Source organism: Topomyia yanbarensis, chromosome 3, assembly GCF_030247195.1.
Source record: "Topomyia yanbarensis strain Yona2022 chromosome 3, ASM3024719v1, whole genome shotgun sequence".
In the NCBI taxonomy this organism is placed as follows: Eukaryota; Metazoa; Arthropoda; class Insecta; order Diptera; family Culicidae; genus Topomyia; species Topomyia yanbarensis.
Window position 1 is genome coordinate 266012692 of NC_080672.1, and position 24419 is coordinate 266037110.

General features: G+C 35.6%; 2 protein-coding genes across 2 annotated transcripts in view; both read right to left on the bottom strand.

The window, feature by feature from the left end:
• Positions 1-24419, bottom strand: part of LOC131694009 (uncharacterized) — a 405981-nt gene that overhangs the window by 320135 nt on the left and 61427 nt on the right. The gene's annotated exons all lie outside the window — the stretch shown is intronic.
• The window catches only part of LOC131687913 (uncharacterized), a 58723-nt gene that overhangs the window by 23680 nt on the left and 10624 nt on the right, over positions 1-24419 (bottom strand). Inside the window, exon 2 of the mRNA XM_058972008.1 lies at positions 1108-2847. Within this exon, the coding sequence (XP_058827991.1) occupies positions 1108-2847 (1740 nt within the window). The remainder of the gene's footprint in view (positions 1-1107; positions 2848-24419) is intronic.

The window sequence follows — 24419 nt, forward strand, 5'->3', positions numbered from 1 at the left end:
CGATTAATTGGTTCCTGAGATAGCGTGATCGCCGCGAATGAACTTTTCAACAAAATGCAACTCCGAGATAATCGAGTTTTACTGTCGGTGCAGCGAGTCAACGGTCTAGCGTATCAAACACCACGCACCGCCTACGAATGGTCAATGGGTAGCGGTCTATGAATAGCTGTAACTCAAGTTGTAGTATTCCGATCCTAATGAAATTTTGAGAAAATTTTCCTCAGCGTATGTAGTTTTAGAATATCTAATTTACAAAAAATTCGACTTTTTTCATTCTGACAAAAATGTGTAATCCCTTAAGGGAAAATCAAATAAAAACAAAACTTAAACACCGGTTTAGCTACTCTAACTTCTCTAAACATATTCTGCAAGAGTATATGAACAATATTAACTCATTGATAATGCCTGTTCTGCGTTATTGCTTGAGTAATAGGAGTTATTCTTAGCGACTACTATATATATATATATATATATATATATATATATATATATATATATATATATATATATATATATATATATATATATATATATATATATATATATATATATATATATATATATATATATATATATATATATATATATATATATATATATATATATATATATATATATATATATATATATATATATATATTTGTTCAGGTCGACTGGTTTGATAATAAAATATTTTGGTTTGGCATGCAGTCCTCTGGTGCAAATAAAACAAAAATTTATCTACTCATCCGACGTTTCGGCTCAATGTATTTAGCCTTCTTCTGGGGATCACTAAATGAAAGAAACTAGTTGACAATCTTGTATGTTTTCCTACTGTACTGTATCTCACTAGAGTTCTGTTTATTGTTAATAGCTGTTGTATTCCAACATTCGTTCGTCTAGTTTTTGTCCTAATTATGCACATTTGTTTTAAAATGTCTGTGATGAAAATTTTGTGTGTACACTTCTTCGGCATTAATGCGCTACTGACTGTGTGGGGTGTTGAGGGTGATTTTGTCTATTGGTGTGTTGAAAGTTGTCCGAGTGCTTTTTTTTATGCTTGTCTATTGCATGTAGGATGCCTGCGAATGTATTATTGAGCCCTTCTACATCTGTTCGTTTGTTTACGGTCGTGTTGTTGTTATATATCCATATCATTTCCAAAAAAGGCAGAGATGAGTGCTTCTGTGTCTGATCTAATATAGTAGTGGCGGTGAGATCAAAGCGATGGTCATGGTCAATGCAATGAGCGACGAGAGCGGTTTTTTCTCTGAGTTGCATGATATCCGAGTCCACATGTGTGAGACCAGCGTTCAGTAGTTCTTCGAGTTTGCTTATATTGCTACGGTGTCCAGACAGTCTTGTTTTTAATAGATTCCTGGTCATGCCCACGTATGTGCACTCACATGTCTGGCAAGGGATACGGTATATCACGTTGTGGTGGTGCATTTTTAGCAGCGTGTCTTTGATGCGGGTGTATAGGTTGCTCACTGTATTGATGCTTTTGGTGGCTATGGTAACATTTGAGTAGTTGGGGCGGAAGATTTTGATAATTTGCGGGGTTAGCTGTGGTATGTATGGGAGTGATCTGTACGTGGGGTCCGGCTTTAAAATGCTCTCTCTATTTGAACTATTATTATCGTTCTTTTGGTTGAGTTTGTTATTCATACGATTCAAGCATCTGTTAATTAGACTTCGGGGATAATCATTAAAAGTGAGTTGTTGTGCGATAATTTTCCGTTTTTGAATGTCGTTCATGTTGGTGGACAGGTGGTATACGCGTTCTATGAGATTGTAGACGACGTTCAGTTTTTGTGAAAAAAGGTGGATGGAACGGAAATTAAGGAAGCGGCCTGATGCGATGGACTTCATATACCATTCTGTGCGTATGGTGTCGTCTTGTTGTCTGACGAGAGTCATGTCGAGATATGGTAGTCTGCCTTCCTTTTGTTCCTCGAAGGTGAATTGGATGTTGGGGTGGTATGAGTTGAAAGCCTTTAGAACATCTCCTATTTTGTCGTGTGGAACTATCAGATAGAGGTCGTCAACGTATTTGCGCAATACTTTGATAGAGAAACTTAGATGGCGTATAACGGTGTCGATGAGAGTTTCCATAATTAGATCTGCCAAAGTAGGTGAGAGCGGATTTCCCATGGCTGTGCCTGCGATCTGATGATAGTGTTGGTTTCTGAACACGAAATAGCTGGAATCCATACAGAATGTGACGACCTCTATGAAAAGATCGAGGTTGATGGCTGTGTTTGTTTTGATACTGTCCCAGTTGTTGATAGTGTCACGTATCACTAGGTCTTTCGGAATATTGGTGAACAGGGATACTACATCCAGCGATATCATCCTATGATTCGGTGGTATGGTTATGGTATTGATGAATTGACAGAAGCTCCTCGAGTCACTAATATTGTATTTAGTGCTGATGGAGGCTTGGTAGATTTTGCAAATGTATTTCGAAAGTTCGTAACTGGGGCTAGTCATCCCTGGTACAACTAGTCTGAGGGGAAGTTCGGGTTTATGAGCTTTGGGTTGTCCGTATATTCTTGGACAGGTTGCTGTTGAGGTCCTTAGTCTATTGGCGGTGTGGTAGTCTATGAGTTTGAGGTCTAGTAGTCGGAGTGCGAAGTTGTTATTGGATGTTTGGTATTTATGAGTGGGATCTGCCTTAATCTTGGTGTATGTGTCTGTGTCGCTAAGAAGTGTTTGCATTTTTTGGTCGTAGTCTTCCGTCATCATAACGGCCTCGCGGTTGCCTTTATCTGCGGGTAAAACGCAGATATCCGGGTTTGATTTGAGGAATTTAGCTGTGTCATTTTGCGCTATTTTTAGGAGTTTGAAGTCTGGATCAGAGTTAGTCTGATTGGAGAGGCGGTTTATATAATTGTGTATTGCATTAGTAATATTGCATATATATATATATATATATATATATATATATATATATATATATATATATATATATATATATATATATATATATATATATATATATATATATATATATATATATATATATATATATATATATATATATATATATATATATATATATATATATATATATATATATATATATATATATATATATATATATATATATATATATATATATATATATATATAGCAGGTTGGGCAATAATGAGTTAAATACATCCGACCCGTCCCTGCATCTGCGAATCCAAGCTCTTATAATGGCTATTTCTCAGTTGATTTTACCATAAGAGATTGAGTGATGAAAACGTGACTCCTTAAAATCACTATTTCTCATTTGTCACTTCAGACATTGATTTATCGTTAATATTTTGTTTGCAGCACTTTTGGAACTTTTATGGCGAATATTTTTACTGAAGTAACAAAGTTATTATCTCATCTATTTGAAAAGTTATGAACGATTGTTGTTGAAAAATACACCATTTTCAAAAATTAATATTTTTTCACAGAATCAACGCTCCCGCAGTTTTTTCACCAAAACCTAGAAAAGTTTCGATCTTTCAAATGAAATTAAAATATTGAAAATCCATTTGCAATATTGGAAGATATATAGCTTTAAAAAACCATTTTTGTTTTGAAAATCGCCTGTAACTATGCAAACAAAAGAGATAGAAACTTCATTGCTTCGGCAAAAATTTGTATTTACAAAAATTCTAAAAACCTCTAGAAGAAAGTATTGGCGAGAAATTAACACATAAAAAGATATTAATAGAAAACCAATTTTTAAAGAGCCACCCTACCTTAAATATTTCTAAAATCATAGCACATGAACCATTAGAGATAGCCACTTAGTTTCTTCAGAAAAGTTGCTTCAATTTGATTGATTTATAACTTTGTAGAACATTATGTAGCCTAATTTTACATATCTAAGAAGTTGATACTTTGAACACCCTAACCATAAGGACCACCCTAATTCTAAGAAAGTTTGCCGAAGATACTATATATCTAAAACCAACGGTTTAGGCGCAAACAGTTTTGTCTTCCTAAATACAGCTTTGGGACCATAGTGTACTGTGTCAGAGATTCGTTTAACATAGTGACATAGTTATATTCAATATAATTGTGGAAGTGTCTATTTTTTCATTTTTTTTATTTCGACTTATTTTTTACGACATTCAATTAGCTAAAGATTACTAAGCACGGAAAGTTATGAAAATTTTAAATTCACAGTACTCAAGTGAGAGCAAGGCTATGAAATATACAGATCGGAAGACTATAAGTTTGCATGAGTCGGTTCTCATGGTAAAGATGGGCAAGTCTATCTTTGTCGTGAGACATGTTGGTAGACTTGAGTGACTCGTTGTAACACTGCCTTAGCTCGACTGCTGCCAGCAGAAGACAAAGGATTAGTTGGCAAGATTTTAAGCCTGTTTCTAATGACCCTGCCACTTCTAGTCTTCCGAAGTGTCTATTACAATAGACAATAATTCGATGGAAATATTACGATAAAAAGTCGAAATTTACCCGGCATAATTCTCCATCTGCCGTACCCCTGGTTGAAAAACACTGGTCTATTGCATTCTTAGTACACTTTGCATGCCTGACCGCACTCTTCAGTCAATAACTCCGGAACCGGAATTCGGAATTGAATGAACTTCAATAGCAGGGGTGGGCGTAGCGTAGTTGGTAAATTGATTGCCTTGTACGCAGCGCACCTGGGTTCGAGTCCCGACCCCGCACATAGGGTTAGAAATTTTTCATAGGAGATTTTTCTAACCCGAAGAGGCGAATGACCTTAAGGTTAAAACCTCTATAATCGAAATAAAAAAACTTCAATAGCAGCCTTTTGTTTGAGACTAACTTTGATAAAATTGGCTCATCAATCTCCAAGTAACCGATGTGCATTTTTTGGTCACATACATACATACATACATACACACACATATACACACATACGCACACACACACACAAACAAAAATACGCACACACAGCCATTTACTGAACTCGACGAACTGAGTCAAAAACGTATAAGAAAATCAGCCCTCCGGGCCACGGTTAAAAAGTTGATTTTCAGGGTAATCGTACAGCCTTTCTATAGGAGAAAAGCAAGAATAGGAATAAATAAAGAAATTCTCAATATGTAATATGTAATGTAATGTAATATGTAATATGTAATCATATGAAGAACTAAACCAAATTAATAATTATTAATTTTAGAAATTGTTATATCCTCTGGTACTTATGCTTAAAATAACAGATTTACAAATTATTGATCCGGAAAACACGCGTAAAATGATTAGGGGAGACTGAGGAGACTTGATCCCCTTTTTTATTTTTCAGTCCAACTCCGTGGAATGATAAAAAACTATGTATTTTTTTGTAGTTTTATATTGTTTCTAGGGATGACTAATAATCATAAAAAAATTACATGGAAATATTATACTGGACATGAGCTATGAGCATTTCTGGAAAACAACAAAAAAATGGAAAATTCTTAGATTAGTGGAGACTCGATCCCTAATTTGGGGACACTTGATTCCTTTATGGAAACGTGTTTAAAAGAGCATGTAGGGTAATAAGCCTATTTTTGCCCTGTTTCTACTATCATCCTACCCATCTGAAGTCTTTGGTTAGAGCAGCGTCTGCCATCTTTGATCAACGCATTGACTCAAATGGTATTGCGATAATGGGGGTACTCGATTAGAGATTTTGCTGCGCTCAAACAAAAGATTTTCACAATTCTCAAGACAATTTTGTTATTATATTGGCTCTTAATAAGAGGCGAATGACCTTAACTTTAAAACCTCTATAATCGAAATAAAAAAATGGACCCTTATAACAAATCAAAAAGGCTCAAATAATAAAATTATTGTAGTAATAATGTGGTACTCTTCTTAATAGGGCAAAAACGGGTACATTACCCCATTCAATTTTATAAATGGATTGTAGTATTGATTAAATTGTTATGATTAGATATTGTTATTTTTGTTACTACATATTACGCATCTCTCACCTGATTTTTTTACGAATTCCCCAAATCTCCGTGCAATTATTTGAAAGCTGTCTTTATTATGGTTGAGGAACGTCAAATGTGGGATGAATGGTTGCTACGTATAAAGCAGTAAAGTAGTAAACAATTACAGTTATGTTTCTTTACGATGAAGCGTTTATTTTAGACATTTTTTTTATGACAACAATGACTTCAATTGTTCTGGTGTGAATTTGGTTATTTTCAGTGGTGTGTATGAAGTATGGCGAAGGGGATCAAATCTCCACGAATTTGAAGGGATCAAGTGAACCCATAGCATCTCACGGTGTATTTATTAGAACAATTTTATGCAAAAAAAATCAGCATCTTTGAAACTTCGGAATATTAAAGAATGGGCTTTCCCCTTTCATTTGAAACTAAGATCAAAATAATCCGTCGGGGGGTCCAGAGCAACTTTTTTTTTTGAAGTTTTTTTCGTAACAATATAAGTTTTACTACTGGAGATAGTTCATATTTCTGTCCCTAGATGGTGCTTTATACATTCGAACAACACTAAAAGTGGGAATTTGATAGAAAATTTAATTGTCTACAAGTTTGTTGACCACTAAAAATTGATCTAAAATCATCCGAAAAAGTTGTTTAAGATTTTAACAAAGTTATATCTAAGATAGTTTCACACGAGGCCTAGTGATTTGGAAATATGTTTTCTCGCACTTATTATATTACCAAAAAAAATGGGTTTAGTGGCATAAAAATATTAGACGGGATTCATTACGTTGACAATTCTAATTGAACTTCTGAAAATTAGGATGTTTGGAGTCAGAAAACTATTTGTGCTTTTGGTTTGTGATCCTTCCCGATAGGTTCGAAGGGACTACCATTCATCGGAAGGTATTGCTTGGTTACAAGGGTTTGCTTACATTTATGTTTTGTTACACGGGTGTTTTAGAAAGGACCATACATCGTATAATTTAGGTTATGATCGCTTAAGTCAGCTATTATAATTCCGTTCAAGACGAAATGTTGGGACACACCGTTTCTAGTTTAACGCAAACCATAGCAGTAACTGTCCAAATTAGTGGCTAGTGTGAAATGATTTATTCAAATTTTCTCCGCAAAGCATATTGTGGCAGTTGGATTTTACGGCCATTTCCTATCAATTATGCGAGATATCGTTACTAAATTTATCCTAGATTATGCGATATGTATTACTTTTGAAAACAAAATATGATTTGAGTACAACAATAACCTTATATACATAGAAGTCCTAGAATATATCCCAAAAAAAAATTATCTTTATCCAAAAACTCAAAGTTTTTTGTTCACTGTTTGTCACATTGAGTTAATTTTGAAAACGGATAATCAGCGTTTTGAACCAAGCGTAACAATGGAATCCGCGAAATATTGCAATGGTGCGTTAAAAGTTTCATTGAGTTTGTTCAAATATAAAGGTTGAAGTTCAGGACAAGTCAATTTTATACGAAGATGCTAACAGAGTAGGAGATTCATGTAAGAATAGTTATCAGTCATCCCTGAAAACAATCGAAAAAATGAAGAAGATGGCATACATAATTGAAAAAGCTGTTTCTGCGGGAGGAATCACTTACCATCATGGAGAAGAATATTAATATCATACTAGTTTGGTCAACACTTATCTAAAACTTCTCATCCCAAAAATATGAATGGTGCCCTGTATCAGGGAATTAAAATTTTCCGCTAAAAGTTGACTTTCCAAGCTCTCAAATTCCGCTGTATTCACTATTGAACTAAACACAACTATTTGGCAAATAAAAAAAGTGCTTGTGAATTAACAAACCACTAGGTCTTCTGTGAAACTAACTTAGACTTAGAATTCGCTAAAATATTAAACTACTTTCCGGGATAATTTCAAATCGGTTTTTAGTTGGTAACAAAGTTGTAGACAATAAAATAATCTATCAGATTCTTACTTTTAGTGTTGTTCGAATGTCTAAAACACCATCTAGGGGCAGAAATATGAACTAGTTCCATTGTAAAATCTATGTTTTCACGAAAAAAAACTTCAAAAAAAGAGTCGCTTTAGACCCCCCGACGGATTATTTTGATTTTGGTTTCAAATGAAAGGAGAAAGCCCATTCTTTCATATCCTGAAGTTTCAGAGATGCTGAATTTTTTTGCATAAAGTTGTTAAAAAAAGACACCGTGATCTATTTCAGCAAACTTTAGTAAAAATATAGTTGAACAAAAGAATCAGCTCAATCATAACGTATTCATATAATTGACATTCTCCTGTAATTCTGTATGCAAAAGTAGAGTATGTAGTGGGTGATTTTATCAATTTTATAAAAGTTTGAAAATTTGAAAAATAAATCTTCTTCAGTTCTTCTGAGACTTTTTTTTTAAATCGGTAAAAATTCGGTTACACAAAAGTCCAATTTCGTTTTTCTGTGTTAATGAAATTTATGTTTAGATAAAACTACGCAACTTTCTAGTATATTCGATTAATGTATTCTGATCCGTCTTTGAGTTACAATGATGGGATCAAGTCTCCCCGGGGATCAAGTCTCCTCAGTCTCCCCTATTATAATATTTCATTAACTTGATTAGCAGAGTTTAATTATTTTGTACTGAGGTACGAAGGTAAATTCCAAAACCCTCCCTTGCTACGTCACTAGTTCTGATAGCTGGGGGAAAATGTCGTTTAAATATTTAGGTGGAAAGAAAAATGTGTCGTATGCTGCAAATATTTCTACAAAACCTGTTTTAATCCACCTAGCGGTGCAATTGTGCCTTTCTCAATCATGAACACGAAAATTTTTAGTTGCTTATATTTATTGAAAGCTTTCAAATGTATACCTTACAATTTTATTATACATGACTTGACAACTATATACAAGAAAAGAAATCATTATTCGAGTTCTAAAATTTTGCAAAAGAAAAGCCAGCTACGGCAATATTGAATTGAAAAAAGGAGCGAAATCAGTTAAGTCCCAAAAAGTCGATTTTCATAAAAAAAAATTTCGAGGTAACATAAAATCTCGACGTTTCATGCATTTTAAAGATGTTTGGCATCAAAAATACAAATTCAATTTCTGAAATTTTATGGGGTCCCCCCTTTGAAAAAAATTTTGAGATCCGGCTTGCATGGGAATTTCATGTGACCGGACGGTTTAGTTTATATTTCCGGAACCATATAAGCGATCCGTACCAAAGTTTATACACAAATGTATTGTAGCTATCATTTGTGAAAATCAACCCAACCATTTCCGGGAAACTGATGTAAGTTCGTTAATTTTGAAAGATGGCGGTTTTCCCGGGCACTTCCGGAATTGTCTATGGTGGTCAATGTCACCGAAAGTTTGGTTGGCCGTCGGTGACCTAGAACTGCAAATTTAGGTTGTTTGAGAGACATTTTAACTAAATTTTTTACCTCGTACGCCACAACCCGTAACCGTGATCATATTTTGGAAAAAAATTCACCTTTATACATTCATTGCAGAATGTTTCACCTTTCATTTGAGACTAAGTTTGTCAAAATCGGTTTAGCCATCTTTGAGAAAAATGAGTGACATTTTTGGTCACATACACACACAGACGCACATACACACGCACAGACATTTGCCGAACTCGACGAACTGAATCGAATGGTATATGTCACTCGGCCCTTCGGGCCTCCGTTAAAAAGTCGGTTTTCAGAGCAATTGCAATACCTTTCTATTGAAAAAGGCAAAAATGGCAAATATGTTGCAGTTCTCAGTTCTATTGTTTCCTATGTAGAGTAGTGAGCCTATTTTCGCCCTGTTTCTATTATCACAGATGCTTAGAAACGAAACAAAACTATTGATACAAATTTACACACACTACATCGATTGTAGGCCGAGTTGTTAACGAAATAGTGCAGCACCCTCTCTAGTAGGACCAAAATAGGCCTATTATCCTACATACACCCATTGATGTACAAGGGTAATGCATATTTGCTCCTTTTTCCATTACATTTTACAATTAGAGAAATCTTCCAGTTGAGTGAACACAATGCGAGTAATTAGGGGAATAAAGCCTGAGCTTGACACCTTAAGGTTTGAAATTAATTCCCTGGTGTTTAACCTGTTATAAAGATGGACATATTACCCGTAATGAACACATTTCAATTGAATTTGCTTTCGTTGTTCGTGATTGAACAGATGCGAAGAATACGTTAAACAACTAGATGAATCGACCTAGGCATAGGGCATTTCGTTTTTGAACCCACATGATTAAGTATTCAGTGGTAACACACGTGAAAAATCTGCTCCAGGAGTATGTCTAATAAGTTTAGTTTCGAATTTGCTAAAATTTTTGACAAACTAGCGTTATACTACCATCTTCGACGCACCTCCCCTATATAAGCTGCATAAATGTATTCGTTCTGACAAGCTGGACGTGCTCAGTCAGTTTCATTTCCGACCACAAGCACACTGACTGCACGAAATCATCGTTTCGAAGCAGTTCCGCTAGTAAGATATATTCACATCGTAAAACTAAAATTTATTTTCCGTGTTTGCTGACGAGGGCAATTTAGTTGTAAAATGTAAACACCAAAACCCGGCAAAATCAAGCTTAGTATTATTTTCACTTGAACTTCATCATGGATAATGTTGATGGAACATTATAACCTGCAGCTGCCGCCTCGACCCTCAATTTAACAGGAAGTCAAACTTGTTCACGCCAGAAAGTATTCGAGGAAAAAACACGCTGGTGATCCCCCTCACGGCGGGCTATACTTACAGTACTTGTAAGCGCAAAAACACCCAGACTGGGGACAACCAGAAGTGCCACTTGGGACAGTACAGTGCAAAAGTTTGCCCTTCTTATTCGACTCGAGTGAGATAATCTCACTTCTATAACGGTTACGGTTGTTCACTGCTAATAAGTTCGCATGCTATGAATTTACCCTTATATCTGTCTTCCCTCTAAGGGTTAGAGTCATAAGACACTTTATTTGTGACATCCAGCTGTGTACGCGTAGCCTCGCAAGCAACGAACAGCTCTAAATCACCATCAAGTGAAAGCCACAAGCAGCTGTAAACGACTGGACGATACCACTCATTAAGAATGTTCAGTGTAGTGATTATAGTGTTATGGTGTGGCATGGAATCAAAAAGTTTAAATCTACTGCACCGTTTTAATTTAAAGTGATGTTCGGTTAAGCTTACTCAACTTTCTACCAAATATATTGCCATCACAGCTGTTATATGTTTAACCAATACCGCAAAGATGTGGCAAGCGCAGCGTGAAATTATTGGTTAGGAATGTGGCATACCTTATCTAACTAGAACGAATGATTCGTTTACGGGAAAATAGTACGAGGGGGTTGCGTTACTTTTCACGCTTTCTTTCCGTTGCGCTCCGTACCGGAATTGAGCTTTTCCTGCAACGTTTATACACCGTTCCATTTGCTGCTAATATTTATACTTTCCCACTGCGAAGCCGTAAATTATTGAGTTTTTCTTTGGTGTTTTCCACATACCATTATTTGTGAACCTTCGATAAACCATTGGTTGATTTATATCAGGAAAAGTCGTAGGAAAGCATTTGCCTTTGACACTTATGAATGTTTGGAATTCTGGCGGTTAGTCGGGCACTTTTTCCAATAGCGAATTTGGTAGGGCAACTTAGAAGTTATATTGCTTCGAAGTTAGACTTTCAGTACAGTTCAGATCTATTGCTTCGGGTAGAACTTTAATAGAATTTAATACATAATTTGATTAGTTCTGATAATCTAAGCTGACTAAACAAATACTCACAGAAAACCGAATTTAATTTCGAAATGTTGTGGTTTGTCGTGTCGTGTTTGTCGTGACCCACTGACCCCATGTCGTAAGACACGACTAATAACCAATTGCAATGTAGCTGTGGTCCACTAGGTGGTTAATAACAGTTTATTATCCTTCTCCTGACAAACAAGCCTAGAAGCCTCGTGGTATCTGGCGGGTTGAAGTATCTCAGCCAAGAATTGATCCACTGGGTTCCAGATCCCATGTCGCAAGAGGAGACTGAAAACAGGAGTCCTCGAATCGAAGTATTTCTTCATGCCGAGGACTGAATTGCTGGCTTGATTAAAATATGCCGGTCGCGCACGGAGTAGTGGGAATCCTTGCTGTGTTAAGCGAATGTCTTACGTGGTGGATGTTTGTTTCTTCGCAAATCGTGGGATTCAAATGATGGTCATGTCATTAATGCCCATTTTGGGGTTCGCTATAGGCGATTATAACCCAACGTGTTTGGTATCTTCTAGTTGCTGTACAATAAATGCCGGTGATGAAATATGCAATGCTCTGATTGTTCGAGAGCACAAATTAATCTTCAGCATAAACTTACAGCAACTATAAATCTATCCCGACTTTTGCAAGAAGAAAAAGCTTCCATAGATTCAAGAACCGTAATTCCATAAAGGAATCTTCTATGTTGGAAAGTTACTTAACCCCGTCTTCGTAGCTTACAACGAAATGTCATTACAAATCCACGTTAAATGCCTCGTGCAGGTAAACTTGTGAATAGTGCTATCGACGCATATCTTATATACAACCTCACAACTCGAGATAGTTGTGCTGTCACAGTTAATATGACTATTGATAACATAAACAGGGTACACGTCTATTGTTCGGCATATTCGCCGCACAATGAATCATCACCTTCTGATGATTTCAAAAGACTCTTCTCTTTTGTCGGTTCTCATGGTAAAGAAGGACAAGTCTATCTTTGCAGTAAGACATGTTGGTCGACTTGAGTGACCTCGACCCCTAACAGCAGAAGACAAAACATTAGTCCGCAAGATTTTAGGCCTCTTTCTTCTGGACACTTCTAGTTTTACGATCATACAGAACCTTGCCCTTACTTGAGTAGTATAGCTCTAAATTTTCATAGTTTTGCCTACTTTGCAACCTCTTTAGGGTGTCCCAAAATTACATCTTGTTAAAGAAGTCATCGGGCTCACTTCTTAAACGAAAGGTGGCGAATTTTGATTTTTTGAAAGATGGGCTGATTTTGGATAAAATTTCAAATTCATGCCTGTTGAAGTCCTCTTGAAATGTCTTAGATTTTTCAGTATTTTTTTTATTTTTCTTGAGATCCAAATAAAGAAGTCTGGTGTGTTAATTTGGACAAATTTTGGATTATAAGAGCGGAAGAGCCATTAAAACTTCGTAAAAAGTGTATTTTTTGGCGTTTTTTTATTAATTTTTCTTCAATACTGGGTATCTACAAAATCTTAAAAGTATAGAAAATGCTTCAAATAGTTGAGCCGAATATAGGAGCGTAATTTTACTGAAAAAACTGTATAGCTACGGCTAATGGGATATGAGTTATTGAGGTTTTTGTTAGATAACCCTTTGACATTTTTTGCTATTCATCAAAAATAACACTGTTCTTCAAAATGAAACCATTTCAGTGTACTTAGTCCGCATTTTTTTTTTGAAGAATTGAAAAAAAATTATGAAAAATGGCGTTTTACGTTTGTCTCTAGTACATCGGAATCGGTTTTTATGGTCATTTGATGAATTTTTTTTGAATTGTTTAGTATATTAATAACTACCTAGCGGTTGAACATCACGAAAATTTAACAAATATGTCGAATTAGTGGCAAGTATATGGCGTATATTTGAGTGCTGAATTAATTGGCGTTTTCAGATTTTGTATACAAAGTCTCATTTCCATTTTAGGTACATTAGAATGAAGAAAAATGCATAAGAGTGAGGTGAATATTGAAAAACTGATGTTTACGGTTTAGATCACACAATTCTGAAATAGTCAATTTACAGGGCTACGTATTTTCGAAAAAGTTTGACAACAAAATACAGCGCATTTTATAATTCAATATTTTGGTGAATATGCCTCCTAGAAGTAATTATGGGGAATTAGTCATAAAATAATTAGAGATTTGGCGTCATTAGCAAAGTTATCATTATTGTTATAATTGATGGTACAAAAAATCATCAAATGCTCATTCAACTTAATCTTGACATACTAAAAATGAAATGCTAAAAATGTTAAAGCTTATGTAACAAAAACTTAAATAACTCATACCCCTTTCGCCGTAGCTATACACTTTCTTCAACAAAATTACGCCACTGTATTCAACTCAACTTTTTGAAGTGTTTTCTACAGTTCTAAAATTTTGTAGATACCCAGTTTTGCAGAAATACTAATGAAACCCGTCAAAAATTTTAAGTTTTAATGGCTTTAGTCGCTCTTATAATCCCAAATTTGTACAAAATAACTCACCAAACTTCTCTTCTTGGATTTCAAGAAAAATAAAATACTGAAAAAAATCTAAAACAGTTCAGAAGCACTTCAACAGGGTTGAATTTGAAATTTTTCAAAAAATCAAAATTCGCCACCAGCGTTTTAGCAAATTCACTCCGAAGAAGAAAGTGGTTCTAATACCCTAACCTTTCATTTAAAAAGTGAGCGCGATGACTTTTTTAACATGCTGCCATTTTGGGACACCCTACTCTAGATAGGGGCCATATAGCACGTGGACAGTTTAGAGGAGAGTAGCGGGTACGAAAAAGACCACGCTTGTCCACGGAGAGGAGGTAGAGTTATGAGAATTATCCTCGTTGACTTCTGACGATTTAATTTTTTTAGAATTTAAATTAGCATTTTCCCAGTATGTAGTAAGAAACACTTCAATCGCACATGCAGTTCTGTAACGGATATCACACAATTTTGCTCACGGAAACAATTGGTTCAATCTTCTGTAAGTCAATTTCAATAATTTCGCATTATTATGATGAATGCAAAGTTGTGGCTTTTAGACACAAAAATTTAAAAAAGTTTTTATGAAACGATTTTGTTAAAAATAAAATGCATTTACAAAATTTAAAACAAAAACAAGTTCTGTAGACAAAATTTAAACGAAACATATGTTTTAAGGATAATAAGATGGATAAATAAAACAAGCAATAATTTGTAGTTCTTCATCTCTTCATTATTTTTTCAAAAATGCATTTAAAGGCGTTATACTGGCTGTACAATTTCACGCAAGATATCAGTTTTGTTACTGTCTCCACTTTCCGTCATCTCCTTCTATTAAACATTTATAAATACATATTCTAAGGATGTGTTTACCTGCCAGAGTAAATCCAAACAAATCTTCCATGAGAAAGTACTCATTCCTACCTGAAAGTAGACAAAAAAAAGTGGAGAGAGTTAAGAAAAAATCTTATATTACAGAATCTTAAGTTAATTATGTGAACTAAAACACTCCACTCCTCTGTTCACTAATATTAGGGTAGTTTTATTCATAAGGTACGTCATAAAAATACAAAAAATGTATAACTCAAGCAAAACTAATTTTATCTGAACTATTCATGAACAACGTGATGTTTTATGCTTTATTAAGCCTATTTGGAAAGCCTTGATGGTACTAGTCAAATTTTTGACCATTATTAACATTACATTCTCCAGTCTAATACGAAATCTAGAGCATATACCCAAAACTGGACCTTATTACACTAGTTTATAAATTTCCAAAAATTGTGGTATCCTCAACAATTTTTTTATCATTTCCGTAGTATAATGTTTCTCTGAAATTGAAAATGTCAATGTAAAAATTTTTTATGATATAGATTTTGCGATAATGCGAAAAATCCATTTTTTGCGATTAAAAAAACTTCTCTTCGCTTCATCTAAAATATCTACTGTTGCATTTTGTCGAGTTTTATGATTTTTATATCAAACTAGCTAATACCAATCGCGCGTTGCTGCGACTATCAACGAAATAGGAGGAAAACATAATTTGTTCCGAAGCGTCATCTGGCGGGCAGATAATGTCCAACCAATGGCATACAAACACGCTCCATAACAAATGCCCACTATGTAAAAATTTGACGACAATCGGTTAAGCCGTTTGGGAGTCCATAAATCATATACATACAAACATTGACTTTTATATATATATAGATAGATAGATAGATAGATAGATAGATAGATAGATAGATAGATAGATAGATAGATAGATAGATAGATAGATAGATAGATAGATAGATAGATAGATAGATAGATAGATAGATAGATAGATAGATAGATAGATAGATAGATAGATAGATAGATAGATAGATAGATAGATAGATAGATAGATAGATAGATAGATAGATAGATAGATAGATAGATAGATAGATATAGATAGATTATCGATAAGTTTATCACCGATCGATCACTCATATACAATTTTTAATTCCAGTCAAAGATTGTTTTCTATTTAAACATTTATATAAAAATTAGCATCATTAGCAAGATGATGCAGCCCAAGTATCTAATAAGCAATATAATGTAGCCGTCTATATTCTTTAGATATGCATATAGGAAAGTCTTCTAGGAACGGTAAGCGCCATATACCGATTTAATGCAGATATAATACTGGAGAGTGCAAATTATTGTGCCATTATGGTGCACGCTGAGGAACTGAGCATCATCATTCACGGCAAGTTCGCTACTTTTGCAGCTTAGGCTGTATATTTGAATGCAATTAAATATGTCGAATAATATTCTAAAAAGGAGATACACTACTAACAATTCATATTCAATTTATTGGATTTATATTTGCTCTATAACAGCATCAAATGCATACATGATACTTTCATGGTTTAAAGTGACATGAGGCATGTATGCATTATAACACCTTTATATGCGTATATAGAGCTGCTAACTATGCTACATTTTCCAATGCTAATGACAAGCTTGATTGCATTGTAAAAGCTGAAATGGGGATTTTATACAATGCTAGGGCTAATTTATAACCATTTTTATTCAATTCGTTTATTTGATAAGGCACGTTTGCGTTAGCTTAAAGGTGCCATTTTTCCTTTGTTTTACATATTGAATTTCTTAAAACTAGGGGGTTACATATTTAAATATAACTTTGTTTTTATATAACGAAACTAAAGAAATTTTACAGCTAATATTCGTACGATTAGGGGGGGGGTCATTTTGTGTGATTTTTGAATAGTAATGCTCTTTAGGATTTTTAGGAGGGATATTTTTGGAACAATTAATTATTAACTAAACGGAACATTTTACAGATATATTAAAACTAGATAAGATATTCAAGGGGGAGGAAGGAGGGGGGTGAAGTCCTACATCTGTGTATCAGAGACAGGGGAGAGAGGGTGGACAAAGCTGACAGGGGGTGGGAGGGAAGATATTTACTTTCAGTTGCCGGCATCGGGAATCAACGGTAAGGATTACAGAGTCGGACGGATGCATCATGTCGCCGGGTGGTCTTCCTCGAGCCGCCAGGGGTTCCTCCAGACGATTTCGTAGTACGGATCAGATGCGGATCGGCAACACACCGCGTTGTGCGTATGATGTTGTGCTGTAGGTCTCGTGTTTTTTGGATCATTCGACAGAGATGTTCTGTGTCATCTTGGATTCGCATCAAACCATCGTCGAAGTACGGTAGGCGAAAGAAGGCACTTCTGAGGATGCTAAAAAAATGATAGGGGCAGTTAAATCTGGATATTGATGGTTTTTAAGAAAGTGTATATGAGGCACATATAGAGGAGATCGCAGCTTGCCAGCACATATCGAACCGGGACATTGGGTGATCTTCCTCGGGCCCGAAGGGAATCGAATAGTTGAGATCTGGCAGAACAGTATTCGGCGCATACCCAGACAATATGTTCGATATCGTGATAACCGTTGCAACAGGCACAGATGCCGCTATTTGCATGCCTAATACATCGGAGATTAGCGTCTAACGTGTAGTGATTTGACATGAACCGAGATATCACATGACCCACATCCATCCCCTTGAACTAAGGTTTCGTCGATACCTTAGGGATTATCGAAACCTTCCTAGTTTCCCATTGCTCCATGAAGTTTACCAACTTTCAAGGGTTCTCTGATGATTAATACTGAAACATTTGCTGAAGCAATTTGGTCTTTTATATATGTCACCTTCTACAGCGCCCGCTTCAGCTAAAGAGTCCGCTTCTTCATTATCTGGAATGGAGCAATGCGAGGGAGCCCAAACTATGGTAATCTTGTACTATCTTACAGACAAAGCACACAGACACTCCCAGATTTTCCCCAGAAGATATGGAATGTGCTTTCTAGGTATCATTGAACGGAGAGCTTCGATTGAACTGAGGCTATCCGAGACAATAACGTAATGATCGGTGGGCAAAGTATCAATGATCCCAAAGTTATACTGGATAGCAGCAAGTTCTGCTAGCAGGATCATTTTGTTTGAATAAGGCGGTGAGGTTTTGATTGAAGATACCGAAACCAGTGGAGCCGTCGAGGCTTTACCCGTCGGTGTAAAACAACTTGTTACAGTCGACTTCTCGAAATTTACTATGATGCTTGGGATCACTTGCGGACGTATGTGATCCGGGATTCCACGAATCTCGTCTTTCATGGATGTGTCAAAGAAAACAGTTGAATCAGAAGCATGAAAGAGATTGACACGGTTGGGATAGTATGAAGAAGGATTGATATTTTGTGCCATGTAATCGAAGTACAAGGACATAAATCGGGTTTGAGAATTGAGCTCGATAAGCCTTTCGAAATTTGCAATTACTAACGGGTTCAAGATATCGCATCGGATGAGCAATCGATAGGAGAGTTCCCAAAATCGATTTTTCAGCGGAAGGACGCCCGCCAGCACTTCTAAACTCATCGTATGTGTCGAGTGCATACAACCCAAAGCAATACGCAAACAACAATATTGGATTCGCTCTAGTTTGATGAAATGTATGTTCGCAGCGGAGCGAAAACAGAATCTACAGTACTCCTTCACCGACAATATCATTGTTTGGTACAGCCTTATCAGGTCTCCTGGGTGGGCACCCCACCATGTTCCGGTTATTGTACGGAGAAAGTTGATCTTTTGTTGGCACTTCTGTTTCGGATACCTGACATGGATGTGACATCTCCAGGTTCCTTTAGAGTCAAACCAGACCCCGAGATATTTGAAAGTTGAAACCTGAGCAATAGTTTGACCCATTAATTGAAGCTGTAGTTGCGCGGGTTTACGTTTCCTTGAACGATTAGCTCAGTTTTCTCAGTGGAGAACTCGATACCCAGCTAGAGGGCCCAAGCAGACAAATTGTCCAAAGTATCTTGCAACGGTCCTTGCAAATTGACGGCTTTGGGACCTGTAATAGAGACCACACCGTCATTTGCAAGCTATCTTAGCGTGCATGAATTGACAAGACATTCGTCAGTGTAATTCACATAAAAGTTGTAGAGAAGGGGGCTTAGACATGAGCCCTGGGAAAGACCCATGTAGCTAATTCGTGATATCGATAAATTACCATGCGAAAAATGCATTTGTTTTTCTGACAGCAAGTTTATCAAAAAGTTGTTTAGAGTCGGTGAAAGACCAACGTAAAACAATCGTACGTCCCTTTTCCATTGTGAAAACCAAATTGTGTATCTGACAGTACGCTATTTACTTCAACCCAATTATTGAGGCGAGACAAGATCGGATACAGGACAGTATTGCAATCGGTCGATACGAGTTGTGGTCAGAGGCTGGCTTTGTTGATCTTCACTTGCCTCCAGTCATGAGTGACAATGTTACCCTCAAGAAACTTATTAAATAAATTCAACAAGCGTCTTTTGGCAGAATCTGGCAAGTTAAGTTTGATTATGTCTGGCCATGGGGCTTTATTGTTAAATGACAAAATTCTTATTACTTATTCTGAAAATATTAGAAGCAATTTAAAAAAATTTAAAGCGGGACAAAAAAATTTTGGAAGGATTTTAGACTTTTATTTGTAATTCTGACAGACAAACAGAGCTAGGTTATTCCACCGCTTATTATTTTTGCGGCAATACCGCAATGTCAAAACTAATTGTAACTTACCCGTCGATTTTTGTGTTTACCCTTTATATATACGAAATCTTGATATTCATGAAGCCTAGCAGGTTTTATGCGGTATACGGTAACCAGATGGCATGCCACAATGACTGCAATTTCCATTACATGTCAGTGGACACACACCATATGGCAATAACGTTTCTTTTGTACATGTTATAAAGCGTTATGTTTACAGCGAACACTATTAGTTTGTTTACATCAATTTACAATTGATCACACAAAAAATACTAAAAGGATATAATACAAATTTTAAGTACTCAAAATAAGGCGATACAATATGTGTATTTTTTATGGCGGAGACTTTTGTTTGCTTCTTTCCACCTGCAATTAGAGTAATAAGCCTATGTAACGCCTGTTTCAAATATCAATCTATGTATTTGAAGACGTTGATTAGAGTAGCTCAACGCTTTGGCTCAAATGATAGTGCAATAATTGGAGCGATTCAAACACACCATTCTCATGCCATTTTTGTTATTTTATTGATTTTTACTAATGAAGCAAATATGTAGATGAAAATTTTTTCACAGGCCATCGAGAGTTTGAAATAGTTCGGCACTCTCTCTAATAGGTTTTGTAGATATTCCAGGAAATGATCTTCTATGTTAATCTAATGGTAAAATAAAAATGAGTAGGTAATTTTTTGCGCATATTTCAATAGGAATTTTCTTTTGAAAAAGTCTCGAGCCCTATACCCAACATTAAACGATTGAGCAAAAAGTTGAGGTTCTCGGTATTTGAAATAATCAACTTTGCATATCATCTAGCTACCGCTGCACATATAATTGATTATCCTTTTCGGGAAGCACCTTCTGTATCGTTTGCCAAATCCATTCCGAGTGGTAGGTTTGCGGAACTTTTCTCGGAATTTAGCAAAAATATTGCATGATCGGATGACTAGTACAAGGCTCAACCATTCGTTTGCGCCTTTTTTCGAGTGGGATGGCAGAAGGCGCTTCTTGCCGGATTACATAGCATTACTGGCTGTATTCGCCAAGGGTTTTCGTCCTTTTCTCCTTCGGATCGACTGCAGGCAAACATAATTATGTCGAAACATCTGCTTCACTCTTTACCCGGTCTGTTCCCGCTTAGCTGCTGTTGAAATAGTGTACACGGATGACACAGTAGAGAACATGCGATGTCAGATTTAAAGTGTACATTTGTCTCTGTTGTAAAGTATATGTGTACATAATTCAGACCAGCACTTGCCGGAAAACAGGATTTCCGGAAGCGGTTCAAATCGCATCGCGTGTAGTGGTGATGTCAACTGATGAGGGATACCCGCTATTTATGACGTGTGCATTTTCCTAGCGATTTGAATCTTCGCACATCGTGACATACATATTGCAACAAGCTAGCTTTGAAGTGCACTTCAAACTGACAACATCTATTCTCAACCATATTCATATTTGAAGTTGCTAGTTATTTTGATGGTGTCATCAATGATACATTTATCAAATTTAACGTAAATAAGAAGAGAACAGTAATCAGTATTAAGTGATTTTCTCGATTTGTGGACAATTTTCTATAATAGATTAAATTCTGGGCAAATCATTGAAATAAATATATTTTGATACTCTTGATCACCAAGAATCTTTCCTGACCGTGGCTCTGATTTGCCAGGTCAAGGACAACCTTGAAAAGAGTTTCATTTTATTAGAATATATCAAAAAAATTGTGTTAGCATGATGCTATAGAACTGGTATTATGGGCAAAACGCCAGATCAAGAAAATATAAGTTGAACCGTGTCTACGCAACTGCAAATTGCCTGCTAAATCATTAACTTTTGAGTTAGTTTCGTCATTCTCGTCGTTCGAATATTCTAACAATATATTTCTACTGATTTCGATTTAGGGTCCTCACATATTCGGTTAGAGTATAAATACTCTAAATTCTTGAATCTGTTGGTGTAAAGAGAGTAACTTGTAACTTGTAAATAACATAAATAATCCGTCGATGTACTATAGCCTTTCTTGTGACAAACAACATGTTTTTAGGATTCTATTTTCTGTTGTCTTACATGTAGAATTATTTTCATAAGGAAATTCTCAAAATTTAATCAGATCAGAAGTAAATATTAGTGTCAATATGTCCAATAATTTTAAATCCCCTCCCGAAACTTTGGGATTTAAAATTATTGGACATATTGACATTTGAGGAAAACGAGAAAAAATATTTTGCATGTGGTAATACAATTCAATTGAAAAATTATCTCACATTTTGGAGTTTTCAAAAGAATAAAAATTATTAGTAAGTTAGTTTACAATAGTACTTTGCCGTAGAATTGAAATTTGGTCTTGTACTAACTTGAAAATAAACTTATGGGCTAAAGAACTTACCCCGCCAAAAGGCGGTGTTGGGCACCTGGGGAAAAAAATTTCGTCTTCGAAGTACTTCTGACTTTAAAGTTTATGTGTTTATTTGGAACTAGTTTTCTCAATTTCTACTGATTTCTGCTAAACTACTTGCAATGGGGGGTGGGGGGTGATGATGGGAAATTATTCAAGTTTGTGTAACTACACTTGTTCGTCAGGTCAGAGAACCGGTTCTGGTTTTCTAAAAATTTCCGTGTGGTCCGTCAGACGGCCACGTGAGCCATATTCAATAGTCATAAAACTTCTAGCTCGAAGTGTGTCTTAGCATAACCTGAGTGTAAATAAAAATCAAATGTTAACTTTTTAAATAAAATTGGAGACCTATTATTTTTTTTTAGGAAAACTAGAAATGATCCCTGCTTTGGCGGTTCAGAGGGTAAGCTGCTGGCAGTGCTGGGAAAATCATAATCAAAAAAAAATCAAACCGCAATCATGGCTGATAATTATCGCTTATGATTTTTTCGAAAATTCTCACTGCCGATAAAATCATGCCGTGATCACTCTCTTAACTATCTATCAAAAGATCATCTCACAAAAATCACTACCGATTTTTTCTTGCCCTCTATCAGTGGTGATTTTGATCTGTGGTTGAATTCGATAATTGAGAGGGTGATCACGGCATGATTCTATCTGCAGCGAGTAATTCGAAAAAAATCACAAGTGAGCATTATCAGCCATGATTGGGATTTGATTTAATTCTTGGATCAATGATCATTATCTAATTTCGAACATTATGGATATGTTAGGGGTGTCAATGAGCCAAGCTGAATTTTTTTTCAACTTTTTGGGAAATTGTTTTATATTGAAAGGCAAGTTGAGGGCTGTTGAAAATCAATAGTTTTGGACATTTTCAATGCACAGGGGGTCCGCCGATGTGTCAAAATGGAATTTTTTTCAACTTTTTGGGAAAGTGTTTTATATTGAAAGGCAAGTTGAGGGCTTTTGAAAATCAATAGTTTTGAACATTTTCAATGCACAGGGGGGTCCGCCGATGCATCAAAATGGAATTTTTTTAACTTTTCGGGAAAGTGTTTTATATTGAAAGGCAAGTTGAGGGCTGTTGAAAATCAATAGTTTTGGACATTTTCAAAGCACAGGGGGGTCCGCCGATGTGTCAAAATGGAATTTTTTTCAACTTTTTGGGAAAGTGTTTTATATTGAAAGGCAAGTTGAGGGCTGTTGAAAATCAATAGTTTTGAACATTTTCAATGCACAGGGGGGTCCGCCGATGCATCAAAATGGAATTTTTTTCAACTTTTCGGGAAAGTGTTTTATATTGAAAGGCAAGTTGAGGGCTGTTGAAAATCAATAGTTTTGGACATTTCCAATGCACAGGGGAGTCCGCCGATGTGTCAAAATGGATTTTTTTTCAACTTTTTGGGAAAGTGTTTTATATTGAAAGGCAAGTTGAGGGCTGTTGAAAATCAATAGTTTTGGACATTTTCACAAGGGGGTCCGCCGATGCATCAAAATTGTTTTTTTTTCAACTTTTTGTGAGTGTTTTATATTAAAGGGCAAGTTGAAGGCTGTTAAAAACAATAGTTTTGGACATTTTCAATTAACAGGAGGCTCTGTCGAAGTATCTAATTGGGAATGATTTAAACTTTTTGGGAGTGTTTTATAGTGAAGGGCAAGTTGTTGGCAGGTAAAAATCAATTGTTGACATTTTAAATGAGCTTGGGGTCTGTCAATGTATTACAAATATTAAACAGTAGGGGCTTTTGATAAATGTTTAAGCAAAGTAGACAGACCTCGAACAAATTTTCAAAGTAGATTTGTTTTTAAAAAGATGATTTTTTCACTATGTGAAGGACGAGGTTCTATAATTGGCAAAATAGTAAATCCTTTCTGGAGCATATTTTTCTTGTCATAGAGATGCAAAATTAGCAAAAACCAAAAAATCATTTATTTTAAATTTTGCGCTGAAAGAGCCCCTTAAGGGAAATTTTTACGAAATAATACGAAAGGATTACAAGGCTATGTCTAGGGACGATAGAAGAATATGTTAATAGCTTCGATTTATTAAAACGAAAGATAATATATTAGAGGCGTGCGCCCCGCCGCCGCCGATTGTAGGTAAAAATTAGAGGCGGCGCACCTCTAAAAAATATTTCCCGAACTGACCTGACCATTAAAACGTTTCTGTTGGAAAAGCCTTTGCACTCCGTAACACAATTAAAACTACTTTTAGAAAAATACTAAAACAAGGTGGTTTAATTCTTAAGGCTCAATATCATCAATATCAAGTATATCATGTATAGCTTTTTTTCTTGGCTTGCTTTTTTTCA